Here is a 16509-nt window from a genome sequence, read left to right on the forward strand (position 1 = left end):
GTGATGTTTTTTTTTTTTTTCTTCAAGTTTAAACCCCAACTATTCTTCTTAACTTGAGTTTAGATGAATTATTGACACAGCCATATCATGGTTCGCCCTATGCCAAAATGGATGGAAAGGCTACCTATAATTAACATCAAGTAAATTGTGTTTTCAACTGAAGACAAATGTTTATACGTATACATATCAAGGTGATGCGAGAAGACGATCCCCCATATTACTGTAACAGAAGGTACACTTGTGTTGTTCAAGGTGTTCCACTAGATCACGCTAAGTTCACTAAAACGAACCCAACGTTAAGATAAATATTGCAGGCTTGCATGTTTCAGTGCATTACCCCATGGCCATGTAAGTGTGTGTGATTTGAAATGTGAAACCGTGTATGTCCACTTTGAAGCTTCGGCACAATTACTGTTTTCTTCACTTTTTTTATATCTCGAGCGATCGGTCCTTGTTGTTATAAATACATGCACCCTCTCCACCTCAACCATTCAACAAACCAAGTCGAGGAAAAAAAAAATAGCAGAGTACCATCAGCTAAGTAATATCATGGGCTCAGTTGTTATCCCTATCCCAGATGGAGATCAGGGATTTACTCATGATCTCAAACAGGAAAAGAAATTCCAAGTTTCTCTAAGTCCTGTTATTTCTTTTGTCCAGAAAAATAGGGATACCATAAGAAAAGCTATCCACGCTATCAAAGTTGGAATTGCTCTGGTTTTGGTTTCTCTTGTCTACTTCGTTGACACTCTCTATGAAGAAGTTGGAGACGATAATGCGATGTGGGCTATAATGACTGTTGTGGTCATCTTTGAGTTCCATGCAGGTTGATATATATACTATATACTATTGATTTGTTTAAACTGTCGTAATAAATATTGCATTTGCATGCGATGCTATGTTTTCCAAACGTTTTCTTGATTTGATATCACATGCATTTCAGGAGCTACCCTTAGCAAGGGCTTGAGTCGTGGAATTGGGACTGTTTTAGGAGGCGGATTGGGATATTTAGCAGCCGTTTTAGGTCAGCAAGTTGGTGGTATCGGCAACCCTTTTGTCGTGGGTGTTTCTGTCTTTATTTTTGGTAAGGTTTTCATCCTTCCCAGGATTCAATATCAATAAAAAAATCCAAAACAACAAAAAAATGATGAATATTGCTACGTACAACAATCAACATTGCTTTTCTTCTTTAACCATAAAGTTTTCGAGGCCAATACAATTATAAACGTTCCTCGCCATTCTTCAGCAACATCCCAGTTTCTTGTAAAAACGAATCCCAGTTTCTCTGTGCTCCGTCGTCAAATACGTTGTTCATTAATTGCTTCTAGAATGAAAATATTTTATTCTGATCTCTCAATTAGTTAATGAATATTCGCTGTGTGTGCATTCCATTCCATGTGACAGCAAACAGGAAAGTGATATGCTATCACGACATCTAAAACTTAATTCCAAGCACTAACTTTATCGGTTTAATTATCTTACACGCTATGCCTAAGCCCCCTGTGACAGCTTTGTTCTTTATTAATTTCTGTCCTCGCTTTTAAATGTACATTTTAAAAAACAGGCCTCCAGTTCACTCAAATTAATCTTGCTTTTAATTATTATCTTAAGAACAGAAAATACAATGATATATTTTGCATACATGCATATTTCCATGGAATGTTTGATCAATCTCGTTCAAAATACTGATTGTGGATCAGGTGGGGCAGCAACATACGCTAGACTGAATCCAAACATTAAGAAGAGATATGACTATGGAGTGATGATATTCATCCTCACATTCAATCTGGTTTCAGTATCCGGTTTACGTGAAGAGAATGTCATTGAAATAGCCCGCGAACGTCTCGTGATGATTGTTTTGGGCTTCGCCATCTGCATTTGCACAAGCTTGTTTGTGTTTCCCATGTGGGCTAGCGATGAGCTTCATGATTCTATGGTGTCCAAATTTGAAGGCCTTGCAAGCTCCATAGAAGGTAGGCAATATTAAAAAAAAAACAAAAATCAATTAAGAATTGAATCGAATCCGTAGCCTTTATTTTCTTTTCAGCTCTGATTATTTGAACGACACTGATAAAATTAACGGTTTGTGAAAAATATAAAATTTCAGAATGTGTATTCTATATTTTATCATTTTTGACAGTAAGAACTGGAAAGGAGTGAGAATTTAAATCGTTTTGCAGGCTGCATAGAAGAGTATTTCAGGTTAGTCAATGAAAAGGAAAACCAGTCAGTTCAGCCGACTGCTAGTTTCAGGGACTGCATATCAGTGCTAAACTCCAAGGCAAAGGATGAATCCTTGGTAATATTTCTTCTCTTTGTCTCCCCATAACTTGACAATAGCACAAGTATCTCACTGTCAAACAAATGTTCCCATTTAATTTGGTATTTCTTCTATCCCAAAACATGAATTCTCTGATTATTAAAAGGTGTACTCTCTTCTTAGGTATATTTTGCGAAATGGGAGCCGTGGCATGGCAGATTTAGGCTATCCCACCCTTGGGAGAAATACCAAAAGATTGGAGAGGTTCTTAGAGAATTGGCTGCGATCATTCTTTCACTTAAGGGTTCTCTTAATTCTCCCGAAGAGGTAACTAATATGTACTCAACCTTTTCTTTCAACATTTCTATTCAAGTTTCCGAAGTTTTTTTACTTAAACCATTCAAACTGTGTTATAATAGCCATTGCAAGCTTTGAGAGAGTCAATAAAAGAACCTTGTGAAGCAGCTGGGTCAGCACTTGCTTGGACTCTGAGAGAGTTTGGAGAGAGCATCATGAAAATGAGAAGGTGCCAGCCAGGGGTTTTCATAGTACCTAAGTTAAAATTAGTGAGACAAGAGCTTAGTCAGGTCATGTGTCCTTTCAATTTAGGGAAACTTGATAATGCTGAGGGATTTGCAGTAGCAAGCTTTGTGTTCACACTAATGGGGGTGGTGGAGAAGCTGGAAGATTTATCCAAGGAGGTGGAAGAGCTTGGAGAACTTGCTGGTTTTCAAGGCTAAAGTTCTAAATTATGCACAACTATTCGCCAATTTTTGGCTTGGCTGAGAAACTATTCAGAGAAAGGCACGCACTGATCACTGCTTGGCAATGTCAGCGGAGCGCATATATGTTGTTTTAACCTGTAAATTTACTGATAAATATTATGGAAATATTAATAGCTATGGTAATGTTATATTATTTTTTATCTTATAAAAGAAAATAATGTAAATAAATAAATAAATATAATGTACTCATGCTATGCAAAAATAATGTGTGTGTGTGTTTGAGTGTGTGCGTGTGTGTGTATATATAATGTACTCATGCTGTGCAATCGTGCCCGCAAAGCTAATCAAGAAATTATATACTCAAACCTGAACCGGCTATTTGGATGAAATCTTAACTCAGCCATCGATGGAACAAAGCCACAGCGTAAATGAACAAACTACAAAGGGGCAGATACGGACCGCAAAAATTGTCGTTTAAGGTTGTCACATGTGCAAAAGGAAAAGTCCAAAAACTACCCTCTAAAGTAAACAAAGATGCATGCGCTCTTTGAAAATACGGCCCAAACAATTTTTTATTAAAAACAATAATTTTTTTATATTTTACAATTTTAATATGGTAATATTAAAAAATATATGTTATTTTAATATATTTTAAAAAATATTTGAATAAATAACACGAACACTCCAATACAACACGGGTAGAGGCGTCATGCCTTTTCAATTGTGAATCGCTTGGCCCACGATCCACCTTGAAACCAGAGGCCGTAAATCTTGGCCGAAAACCACTCGAAGTTGAATTTGAAGTGGGTGCGTAGAACAGTAATAAAAATTGTTTTTTTTTTAATTTTAAAATAATAACTTTTTATTTAAAAAATTTATTTTTAAAATAAACATATTAAAATAATATAAAAATATTTTTTGAAAAAAAAAAAAAACCTACTTTATTTGAGGTTCAGACCTGCGTGGCACCATCATTAGCTTTTGGGGGTGGTTAGTATTAAAAGGCTAAATAAAAAGTGGGGTAGCATTCCTCCTCAGTGTTGTCCTGGGCAGAAATGGGTGAGAGACAAAGGCTGCGATCCCCAACAGAACTAATGAATATTGTCGGCAATCATCTCAACCTCTCTTCTCCCAGGACAATTCTCGCTTCACTTGTTTCTCTTTTAATATATGATCTGATTGATATCCTTTCGTATTTTTTTAATTTAAATTATTAAATTCTAAAACAATTTGTTAATTATTAATTATTAAAAAAAACCCAAATAAATAAATAAAATATTGAAAAAAACTCACTCAACCCTGATTTAGTATTTTTTATAATTGATTTGCAAGCATGAGAACTAAAAAATATTTTATATAAAATAATAATATTCAGGTCTTGGAAAAACAATTTTGATGTGTTATTAAAATTAAAAATAGATTTGATTTTTTTATAAATATAAATTTTCATTACAAAAAAGACTAATATGTATATTCAATAAAATAAATAGAGAATTATATTTGCTAATAAATAATAAAAAATTTATTCATATAAACTAAAAATTAACTAAGGAAACTGAAATAAAGATAAATATTAAAATATCTAATTTTATATATTTTTTCAAATTTTGTATCTAATTATATAACATAGTATTTTAAAAAGAAAATATTTAATTTTATATATTTCTCAAGTCTAAAATCAATTTTTTATTGATGTTTTTCTTTTCACTCAACCCTGGTTTAGTATTTTTTATAATTGGTTTGCAAGCAAGCGCTAAATTGTGAGAACTAAAAAATATTTTATATAAAATAATAATATTCAAGTCTTAGAAAAAAAAATTTGCAGTGTTATTAAACTTAAAAATAGATTTGATTTTTTTCATAAATATAAATTTCCATTACAAAAAAGACTAATATGTACATTCAATAAAATAAATAGAAAATTATATATGCTAATAAATAATAAAAAGTTTATTTATATAAACTAAAAATTAACTAAGAAAACTGAAATAAAAATAAATATTAAGATATCTAATCTTATATATATTTTCAAATTTTGTATCTAATTATAGAACATAGTTTTTTTAAAAGAAAATATTTAATTTCATATATTTCTCAAGATTAAAATCAATTTTTTATTGATGTTTTTCTTATTTATCTCAATAAACACAAGGTTTGAAATTATAATAGTTGTTTTGATAGAAATAATATGATTGTTATAGGAAATTAAAAAAAATATAATGTTCATATTTCATGCATGATTGAAAACTAAAAAAAAATCATAAAATTATTAAAATCATATTTAAAATCCATTTAAATTTTTTTAAAAAAATTAAAATATTTGAGTCGAGTTTCCCATAACAATGTATAATTATATTATTATTTTCATTTCATATATATAATAAAAAATGCTAAAATAAAAATAAAAATTTATAATATTATTTAATAATCATGTAAAAATAAAGAATAAATGAATAAGTACGGGAATTTTACTGTTTTGAACTCCAAAAAAAAAAGAAAAAAAGAGAGGGTACATAAAAAGAAAGATCTATTCTCTATTGTTTTGAACTCCAAAAAAGAAAAAAAGAAAAAAAAGAGGGGTACATAAAAAGAAAGATCTATTCTCTAGCTTTCTAGCACCAAACCAGGCGTGCATAGGTCTATAAGCCAGACCCATATGTCTAGTCTTGTTTTTTATTTTCTTTATTAAGATAATAAATAACATGTTATACAATTCTTTTAAGAAAAAAAATGTCATATTTAAGGCAAATGGCATATTGTTTGCTTGTCTAGTTCCAAGTAGACGAGCAAGCTGAACACTAGGAAGAAAATGCCATTTTGTTTTTAGACTTAATAATTCATTTTTTTAATAATTTTTAAGGTGAAAACACATGAAAAACAAATATATCCAACTTAATAAAACTCACTTGTTTCCTTTGAGTTGCCAAAAAAATCAACTCCAGATATAAAATCTTCTCAAGCCCTTATTTATTTTTTTAGCGAATTTAAATGTCATTAACCACTATCATTTAACTTTTTTTGTTGAATAGAATATCTAAGCATCAAACTCGATCACCTTTATAGTTGAATTTGCAACAACTGATTATTATTTATTTTTGTTATTATTTTTTAGTGAGTCTCTTTTTTATTTATAGGTTTAAAATAAATAAAATGAATTTATAAATCAAATTAAATATTGATAAAATTTTTGGATCAAACTTATTGTTCTTCATGTCTCGCTACTAATTTCATATAATTAGACAATTGAAGAATGTAATTAAAAGAAAAAAAAAAGTTTGAATCTATAAAACAAAAATGATTTGTGGAACAATGAAGCCCTATAAGAAAGTCTTAGGTTTTTATTAGATGTATAAGATAATCATTCAAAATTAATGATAAGATTTTGATATTACGAACGTGAGAATAATCTAAAATCTTCAATATAGCAATAAAACAGGGATAAATACAAATCAGCTCCAACTTATCATGTATTTCACAGGTTATTCTTTTACTTTGAAAAAGTACAAAACAAACACAAAAGAAAGAGAAAGAATAAAATTCATAATTTATAAAAAATAATAAGAATATATCTCTTATTATTTCTCTCCCCGACTTATATTTATCTATTTCTATAAAGTGAATCTCATTGACTAATTAAAAAATACTATTAATTATAGTTTAAACACCATAAAAAATGTTACATTATTTAAGTGATGATATAAACTCTTAAACCTAACATCATATTTAGGCTTGATTTTATTAATGAATTGCAATACACACACACACCCCAGTTAGTTAAATTAGAAAAATAAAAGAAATATACGTGTGTATGTATATTTTTTACTTTATATATAATAATTATTATTATTTTAAGTTTTCAATTAGATTTCAAAGAAAGTCGTACCTCTCATTTATATATTAATGTTATATCTAATTAATGATTTTAATTTAAATGTGATGTTAGATATCAGTGTCGTACCTCTCATTTATTTATTAATGTTATATCTAATTAATGATGTTAATTTAAATGTGATGTTAGATATCAGTGTTTATATTATCATTCAAGAAACACATCATAATTAACTAGTATGCATTCAATTAGATGCTTTATTGCATAAAATAAAATCTAAAACCTATTTAAATAACATTAAATATGAAACACTAAGTTTCAGCACTCAGAATCAGTCGAAAATAATGTTAGCTCAAATAAATAAAAAAACAAAAAACAAAAAGCCCAGTCCCACATTAGAAACCATTTGTTTACGAGGTAGCGATTACGTTTTGCTTAAAACATAAAAGCCAAATGCCTGGTGAAGAAAAAAAACAGCGTTTACTATTCATGGATCCTATTATTTACTGCGTTTGAAATGCAGGGTTAGAAGAAACCGCCAAGAGCACTTCAGATGCTTCCCGCTTGTCTCAATAAATAATTGAGCTCTCATCATTTTCTACAGGCTCTACCCACTATAAGAAATTAAAATCCATGGGGTGCCAGATACATGCTAATATCAAGACATCACTAGCCTTTTCTTATAAATGATGATCAGATCATGTTTGGATTATAGTTAAATTATTGTTATTTTACTATTTTTTAAATAAAAATTAAATTATTTTTTATATATTAATATCAAAAATAAATTTTATAAAATAAAAAATATTATTTTAATGTGTTTTAAAACATAACTAACAATCTATCCTACTAGTAAAATAAAATAAAAAAATTTATTTTTAATTTTTAATTTTTAATTGTGTTTTATTTAAAAAATTAGTATTTAACATTATTCAATGACACTAATGATAAATTAGATAGAAATCACAATTCCAATTTTATTCCTGATAATATTTTACTTGATGTTGTTGCGCTCTTAAAAAACAAAAAAAAATTGTAATCTTTGTCATATATATTTCATACGTAATAAAATTATAAATAGTTTAATAAAGTAATAAAAAATATTTTCTATAAAATATTAGTTATTTCACGATGTAATAACAGTAGTTAAATTTATAATAAAATTAGATAAAAATCGCAATTCCAACCATCAATAATAATATATATTTTTTAAAATTATTTACAACCTCAATTTAAAAAGTATTTTTAACAAAATATATTAAACTATTTGTTTTTCAACCTCAATTCCAACCACAATTTTAACCAAACATATATAAATATCAAACCAACTTCAATCAAAAATAATTTTTATAAAATAATTTTTTTAAAATTATAATTACAAAAGTAAACTACCACAATAACAAACATACACTTAATCAACTAAAATCATATGAATTAACTCTCCAAAATTTGAAGGAAAAAACAATACCAAACATATACAACTAAAATCATATAAATTAACTCTCCAAAATTTGAAGGAAAAAAAGATATTAATCAAATTCCAATTAAAGGACCCAAAGAACTATTAATGGAGCAAATTGAACACTGTTTTTGACCGAGTCAGGATCAATCCTCCTTATTCAAAGACTTCTAATCCATCTTCTTCCCCACATAACCAATTCCTCAAAAACCATAATCAATCCTATAAACCCACCTCCACAAATCAACCAAGTTTCCCATTCACGTCACCGACCTATCAAAATCCATAAAACCCATTCTTCATCATCATGCAACAACATAAAACAGTGATAGTGCATGAGGGTTTTGGGTGAAGAAAAGAGAGATGGTAGCATACGACGGGGGGGAGGGGGGGAGACAGACGTTTTTTATTTATTTTATTTTATTTTTTTATAAGAGAGAGAAGCTCATATACGAGGGGAAGAGAGAGAAGCTCATATATGAGGGGGAAAAAATGGAAGAGATGGGGAGATTTCATGGGTTGGGGACCGAACTGTGAAACACGTCATAGGTTTAGGAGCTTTTTTGTATTTATTCTTATAAGATACAAGACACATGAAAGGAACAAAAATCACTCCTTTAATTGTGAAAAATGACGTTGTAACCAATGAAAGCTTGAAATAAGAAGTCAAGGAGAAGCTTCATTTCTGATCAAAATCAAGAGAACAAGAAACATGGGCTTTCCTCCAAAGCTGGCCCTAGTTTTCATCGGATTCTTTGGATGGTGCGTCTTTGCTACAAGTGTTCCTGACACCACCGGGACAACTGTTCTCTGCAACTCAGGAGTGTACTCAAAGGGTGATCCCTTTGGAATTAGTCTAGCTTATGTCCTTGCAGAAAGTGGGGCTGTAACCCCAACGAGCAAGAATTATGACTACTTCAACATCTCTCCTTATCCTAATGCTGCTGCCTATGGTCATGCTGCTTGCAATCAGAACCTCACCAGCTCCGACTGCTCATCATGTCTTGGCGCGGCTAAAACAGCCATGTTTGCGAGTTGTCAAAGCCGAATAGGGGCTCGTTCGGTGCTCCATGATTGTACGATTAGGTATGAGCAATACCCATTTTCTGATTAAACAATTGGGCTCTCGACAAGATAGGATTTTTCTTTGGCTACCATGTTTTCTATGTACCATGGACAGTGCGTCCAAACTTATCCGTTTCAATGTTCTCGTACGTGGTTTGGCTGATAAGGTTTTTGCTTGTTCTTTCCTGTCACTTGTTATCATGTTTTCGTTCTTATTGAGTTATTTTGGCTTATTAGTTTTCTTGTTCATTCTTGAACATGCCCATCCAATTTTGGATTCTTGTAGACTATCAAGCATGCCTGTTTGTGCGTGAATGTCTCCCCGATTTTATCTTTGAAAGTTATGCAATTATGATTTACCAAAAATTGTCAGTGGCACCGCACCCACCGCTGTTAAAAGCAGGGGAGCATGGAGTGGCCTTTCCTTTCATCAAGATTAAAGGAAAGTAAGCTAGTGGATAACTTCAAAGAAGGGGATAAGACAGGCATTGTCCTCTTGAATGCTTAATCTCTAATACCCTCAATCTCCGTCGGACAATCAGCTAACAGGAAAGAAGAGAAAAATGCGTTCCACTCTTATATAGGTGCCAGATCCATTTTGCTCACCACGCAGCAAATTGCGCATAATAAATTCACGGGGAGCACCTGATAGGGAAGTGTTAATGCCCCGTGCTTTCGATTTCCATCAAGGCATGGAAGTCCGTATTTTTGGCCAACCAAATCCTTAATACATAAATTTCTAGCTTAAGTTACGAGTTTTTCCATGCGTGTCAAGAAACCAACACAAATTCAAGAGCACTGTAGGGAAATAAAGGCCCCCAAAACTAGCATAGTATGTCCTTAGAGAATTTCCATGCCTTGGATTCTTTACATTCTTTAACAATGACTAAAGCTGAAAAGTGCTGCTCCCAGTGGTATGTAAATTAAACAGAAGAGGAGAAATCGTACTGTTAAATTTCCAGTATTTGCTTTGCATAAACAGTGTACAAGGGGCGTTATCAGAATCTTTCTATGGTTTTTCTGTCCCATTGAATGCACTTTGTATAACAAAAGGAAAAGCATGCCTTTGTGTATCTCTTCACAACCATCAATTTTGCCTTGTCCACGATGCCTGTGAAATGTCCCCAATCATTCTGGGAACAAAATTCATCAAAAAGCAGTATAACTTAAATTTTCCCCGAGATTGTCGATGGAAACTGTGATTGATCAAGTGGATGGCATTGGAAGCGAACGCATCACAACCAACTCAGCAAATGATGATTTTGTTGATTGGTTTGAGGAAACAGCAACCTTTTATCTATGAACTGCCGTTCTTTGATGGAAACTGTGATTGATCAAGTGGATGGCATTGGAAGCGAACGCATCACAACCAACTCAGCAAATGATGATTTTGTTGATTGGTTTGAGGAAACAGCAACCTTTTATCTATGAACTGCCGTTCTTTGATGGAAACTGTGATTGATCAAGTGGATGGCATTGGAAGCGAACGCATCACAACCAACTCAGCAAACGATGATTTTGTTGATTGGTTTGAGGAAACGGCGACCTTTGATCTATGAACTGCCGTTCTTTAATCACGCTGGTCAAAACAGATAACTTCCTGTGCAGTCAGGGCAGCATGAGAAGATTCTGTTAGATTTTGTGCACCAACAGACCCCCGCTTGAGTAGAAGCATATAAAGAAGCTCATTCCAGGAATCAGGTACACCAGGCAGGCACCAATGGCTGCAGTCTTGATGGTGTAGGGAGGGTGGACCTATACTTGATCCTAGATAGTACACGGATGGGTGGCCATCCTTTCTCCGTGCCGACATGCTTGTCACATTCAACAAATGCAAGTACATGGCTTGTGATTCATTTGAATGTTTCGATAAAACATCAAAGAATATTTTGAAATGGATGTCCGGTGAACCAGCACTGAGCTTTTAAGTAAGGAAGCTTCTCCAAATGACAGCTACCGTGAGACTTCCGGTCACCACCTCTGTTTCATAAGCAAATTTATGAGATAACACACTCACATGCAGTATTTGAGACCAAAGGAATCATCTCAAGTAACTCATGAGTTGAAAAGAGCTGGTCCACAGTTTAGCGAGGAAAGAATTCAGGTTTCCCTCATAATCAGAAAACCGCACTGATAATGTTATTCTGTACAAAAATTTGAGACTAAAATCAAAGAGTCAAAATAGATGTATCAGCATTCAGGAAGAATCTGGCAGTTTAAATATTCGAGAAAGAGTTGCTTGTAAATACATTTGAAATGTCCATGATAAAAAAGAGTACCAACGCAGAAAATTATATCAAGAAAAAAGAAAACTAAAGACAGACCTGAAATGTACCGGAGAAAAGGATCGAAAGAAGACTTGAGTCTTGCCCGTATTTACTTCAGTGTGAATCCAATCGATCAAGGTTTCAATTGATCTTCAATATGCAGTTTCAAAACTCATCTCCATCTTTACTTACCCACTTTCTTGGAAGTAAGAACCCCTAACAAATAACACAAAAGCAAATATCAAATATCATTTCAACATTATAGCATGAACAGACAATAGCTTCACTAGCAACTCTGAGACAATTAATTCCTCGAACAAATCATATTCTGATTTCTGACCTTCCCTCTTCCTACATGAAGTGTGCATGAGCGAGAATGCAACATCTTAACACTGTAAAATAATAACTAGAACTGACAAAAGCATGCAACAAGAAGATTGTTACTCTGATGGTATAATGAAATGAAATGCCAGCAGCAACAAGAAGAATGTGGTTTTATTGCAAGGCAAACGTACTAGCTGTGGGTGATTTTATATGCGGTAATGAAAAAGAAATAGATAAAAACCCTTTCATATTTTCTCCATTTTGTCCATAAATCAAGTTTAATCATTGGTTTGAATGCCATACTCCAGTTGAAGACTGCAAACCCATCTTAACCCACACCTTTGGACTTTGGTTTAAAAGTGGTAAAGAGGATTCATACCAGGGAAACCTCATAGGTTATCATGCTTAGGAAGTTGGGATTAATCCTCAAATTCATATTCTGCCTTTACTTTATCCCTTCTCGTGCGCTCAACTTTCATAATATTCTGTTTACATCTACAATGGCACACGCCATCTCATATGCAAGTGAACAAACACCAAAGAACTTCCTCCATATGTTGGTGCATTCAAGCTCAATAGAAAGATGCATGTTTCAGCAGACTCTGCAGTAAATCTATGGCATTCAAAAGATCTATAATCTCACCATGAATAATTTCTTTACCATATTCATGGCTAACAGAAACACATTTTCTTCTACTCAGCAAATACAATGCATGTATGTTTTCAGCTCTGCCCCTCGGATTGAAACTCTTTTGTGAACAAACAAACTGTATATAACTTTCTCCTAAACTTGTCAACTTAGGGCCTAAATTTCCATAATGTTGCAGATGTGTTTGCCACACGAAACATGCTTTCATCTGCAAGTTATTCTGTGTATTCACAAGGATTTTTTCCCCCACTAAATCCCCAAGTTGCTGAGCTGAGAAAAAACATATTGTACATATACACCAGCTACAGAAAAGGTTATATAAAGACTATCTTTGCACTCACAGGGTCTTATCCTAGTTCTATAGTGCCAAAAGTAGAAAGAAAAAAAAAACCCGATAGTTTACGCTCTCGCACACTTGCACACAAAAGAATCGGGTCATCTTAAGTGATCAGATAACATCTCTTACTTTCTGCCGCTCAGATTAAGACTACATGAACAAACAAGATGTGTGTATCTTCACGGATCTAAACTAGCCACCTTGAGGCCTAAATTTCTATAATCTGGCAGATGCATTTTTCACCTTAAACATGCATTTTAAGCAGACCAGCTACAGTAACCGTATCGTCTTATCCTAATTCTATAGGGCAAAGTCAAAAACCAGAAAGCGTATGCTTGAGTACGTGCGCGTACACACACTCACAAGAGCCAGCTCGTGGAGGTAAAGCGATCGAATAGGCCGGCTTTAGCCTCAAATGGTCTTAATGATGCATATATGCAGACCAGTTGTGCTAAAAAGCTATAGATAGTTATTGTGCCCTAGTGTGGTATTCTCCAGATTCAGCGATGCCAAAAGTTGAAAATAGCTACATATAAAGACACAAAGACTAGCACTTAGTGTTAGAAAAAGATAGAAACATATTTTGAAGATAAAGAGACAAAATAAATCTTCTCTAGATTGTTTTGAAGTAAATTTATGTAGTTTTAAAACATAAAGCAAATGATTAAAGGCTACCTTAAAAATCTGTAAGAGCATCTCCAACCAGAAAATTAAACGAGGAGTTAAATTTTAAAATATGTACTTGTAACTTTTATTTCTTGTTTTTACAACTTCAACTAGTAGGTAAAATGATAGTAGAAATAACTAAAAGCTAATTCTACATGTTTATGTAGAAATGGCTAAAATAAAGTTATTATTTCTAACTACTATTATCGTTGATCAATAATTTTTTTTTTCTTTAAAAATAGAAGAAAAGAATTTTTTTTAAAAAAAAAAATTTATATTACACCTCACCCTTCTTTTAAATTTAAAAAAACAAGAATCAATTATTCTCTGGTTAATTAAAAATATTGATTGTGTTAATTAGCTGAAATTAAAAGGTATGTTAATTTAAAAGCTTTTTCTATTTTCTTTTTAATATCTCTTGATTTTGTAGACCTTTTGTTGTTAATTTGATATTTGTGATGATTTTTATTCCTTTGTTATTTTATGTTTTTTATATGGGTTAAGGAAAACAATTTTTTATTTATGTTGTTATCTTTGATAAAATTGAGAGGAAATAATAATGGTAGCTAATATTGATAAAAATATAGAGTGACATATTTAAAATTTATTTTTGATTGTCTAGGTTAATTATATTTTATCTTATTGAAAATACAATTAAATCGGTAAATTAATCCTTTTTTAGTTCCAAAAAATAGTTAAATTATAATGTTAAAACAAATAGGATGCAATGCTTATTATTAATAGTTAAAAGATAGTAAAAATAACTATTCAATATGTGAAAAGCTATTTCTACATCTTTATGTAGAAATGGCTAAAATAAAGTTACTATTGCTATCGATTATTTTTATAGCTATTGTTGGTCAATAATTTTTTCTCTTTTTAAAAAACAGAAGAAAAGAAATTTGTTTTTTTTTAAATTTAAAAAAACAAGAATCAATTATTCTCTGGTTAATTAAAAACATCGATTGTATTAATTAGCTGAAATTAAAATATATGTTTATTTAAAAGCTTTCTCTATTTTCTTTTTAATATCTCTTAATTTTGTAGACCTTTTGTTGTTAATTTGATATTTATGATGATTTTTATTTCTTTGTTATTTTATGTTTTTGATATGGGTTAAGGAAAATAATTTTTTATTTATGTTGTTATCTTTAATAAAATTGAGAGGAAATAATAATGGTAGCTAATATTGATAAAAATATAGAGTGACATATTTAAAATTTATTTTTGATTGTCTACGTTAATTATATTTTATCTTGTTGAAAATACAATTAAATCAGTATATCAATCTTCTTTTAGTTCCAAAAAATAGTTAAATTGTAATGTTAAAACAAATAGGATGCAATACTTATTATTAATTCACATGTATGTAAACAATAAAATTGTTAAACATTGAATGTACGCTTCTTTTACCCTCTCTTATAAAGTTTTAACTTGAGTTTTTTTTTTTTTAATGTAGATGGATTTAAATTTTCCAAGCTCTTTCACCAACTTTCTTATGAGTGAGTAAGAAGATATTCTCTCTCAACCAAGTGATTCTAATTAATTAATTGATGACTTAACATACTTAAATTTAAATGTCCATACAACAAAAAAATCACAAAGAAATAAAAACTTCTCACCAAAAAAATATTGTTTACTTGTTTCTACATTGCTAAATACAAGTAAAGATCTAATTACAGGAGTTGAACAACAAACAAAACAGTTCTAGGCTCGAATACATACTTATTTTGTAGAGAATGGAGGAAACTTGAATAATCATTCTCAAATAAGCATCTCAAGTAGATGGCAAGAAATAAATAGAGAAGTCAATAAATTTATTAGATTTGTTACTCAAATTAAAAATCATCAACAAAGTGGAATGACCAAAGAATCAAGAGTAATTTTAATATTTATTTTTATGTCATTCTTAAATAAGCATCTCAAGTAGATGGCAAGAAATAAATAGAGAAGTCGATAAATTTATTAGATTTGTTACTCAAATTGAAAATCGTCAGCAAAGTGGAATGACCAAAGAATTAAGGGTAATTTTAATATTTATTTTTATGTTAAATTATTTAACATATATTTTAACATTATTTAATTTCTCTAATTTTTTACTTACCAGATTAATGATGCTAGACAAATGTATGCCTTTTATAGTGGCAAACGATTTCAACTAGAACATTGTTGGGTTATATTAAGAAAAGAACTCAAATGGCAATCTGAGCGTGCAAGTCAACATCAAAGGTCAAACAAGAAATAAAAAGGTCGTGTTAATGCAAGTTCAACTTCATCAGCTCCATCTACCCTTGATTCTGTTAGTTTAGGAGAAGACAGTGAACCATTGATTTATTAAGATAAACCAATTGATCAGAAGGTTGCAAAGAAACGACTTAAACATAAACAAGAAAAAGATAAAGTTTGAGAGACAACTGTAACAAATCTTTTATAACAATTTAGGGATACTCTAGTTGAATAGAGATAATTGTAACAAATCTCTTATAACAATTTAGGGATACTCTAGTTGAAATTATGGATCAGGAGAAATAAGACAAAAAAAAATTATGTTAGAGCAACAAGCTATGAGTGATTCAACAAAGTCAAGAGAAACAAGAATTGGACAAGATTGAGAAAAAAGAACAAATTATAAAAATAGATATTTCTAATTTGGATTCAATTTTTACAGCGTATTTTCAAAATAAAAAGTTAGAAATTATACAAAAGAGAGGTTTTAATTTTTAAATTAACTACATTTTTTTTTAATGTAATGTATTTTTAATTAACTAGATTTATTTATTGTTTAATGTAATGTATTTTTAATTAAATATTTAGAAATTTCTTGGTTATTTTAAATATATTGTTATAAAAATGGTATCAATTCATAATACTTTTTTGAAGTTCTTCTAACACTTAACAACAATAAGTAGGATTAATTAACTTAAAAGA

General features: G+C 30.9%; 2 protein-coding genes and 1 long non-coding RNA gene across 3 annotated transcripts in view; 2 read left to right on the forward strand and 1 right to left on the reverse strand.

The window, feature by feature from the left end:
- The first annotated feature begins 510 nt into the window (after positions 1–510).
- On the forward strand, positions 511–3178 carry LOC105131448 (aluminum-activated malate transporter 14-like). Its single transcript, XM_011034431.1, has 6 exons — positions 511–826; positions 944–1084; positions 1701–1973; positions 2181–2299; positions 2444–2587; positions 2680–3178. The coding sequence occupies exons 1-6, from the start codon at positions 550–552 to the stop codon at positions 2998–3000; spliced, it is 1275 nt and encodes a 424-aa protein (XP_011032733.1). The 5' UTR covers positions 511–549; the 3' UTR covers positions 3001–3178.
- A 5690-nt stretch (positions 3179–8868) lies between these two features.
- Positions 8869–9653, forward strand: LOC105131449 (antifungal protein ginkbilobin-2-like). The gene has a single exon (XM_011034432.1). It carries the CDS (start codon positions 8986–8988, stop codon positions 9385–9387), a length of 402 nt encoding a protein of 133 aa, XP_011032734.1. The 5' UTR covers positions 8869–8985; the 3' UTR covers positions 9388–9653.
- Positions 9654–10271: 618 nt separating this feature from the next.
- Positions 10272–16509, reverse strand: part of LOC105131450 (uncharacterized) — a 9325-nt gene continuing 3087 nt past the window's right edge. Inside the window, exon 3 of the long non-coding RNA XR_843438.1 lies at positions 10272–11821. This is a non-coding gene — a long non-coding RNA (uncharacterized LOC105131450). The remainder of the gene's footprint in view (positions 11822–16509) is intronic.

Source organism: Populus euphratica, unplaced genomic scaffold (assembly GCF_000495115.2).
Source record: "Populus euphratica unplaced genomic scaffold, PopEup_1.0 scaffold23.1, whole genome shotgun sequence".
Lineage (NCBI taxonomy): Eukaryota > Viridiplantae > Streptophyta > Magnoliopsida > Malpighiales > Salicaceae > Populus > Populus euphratica.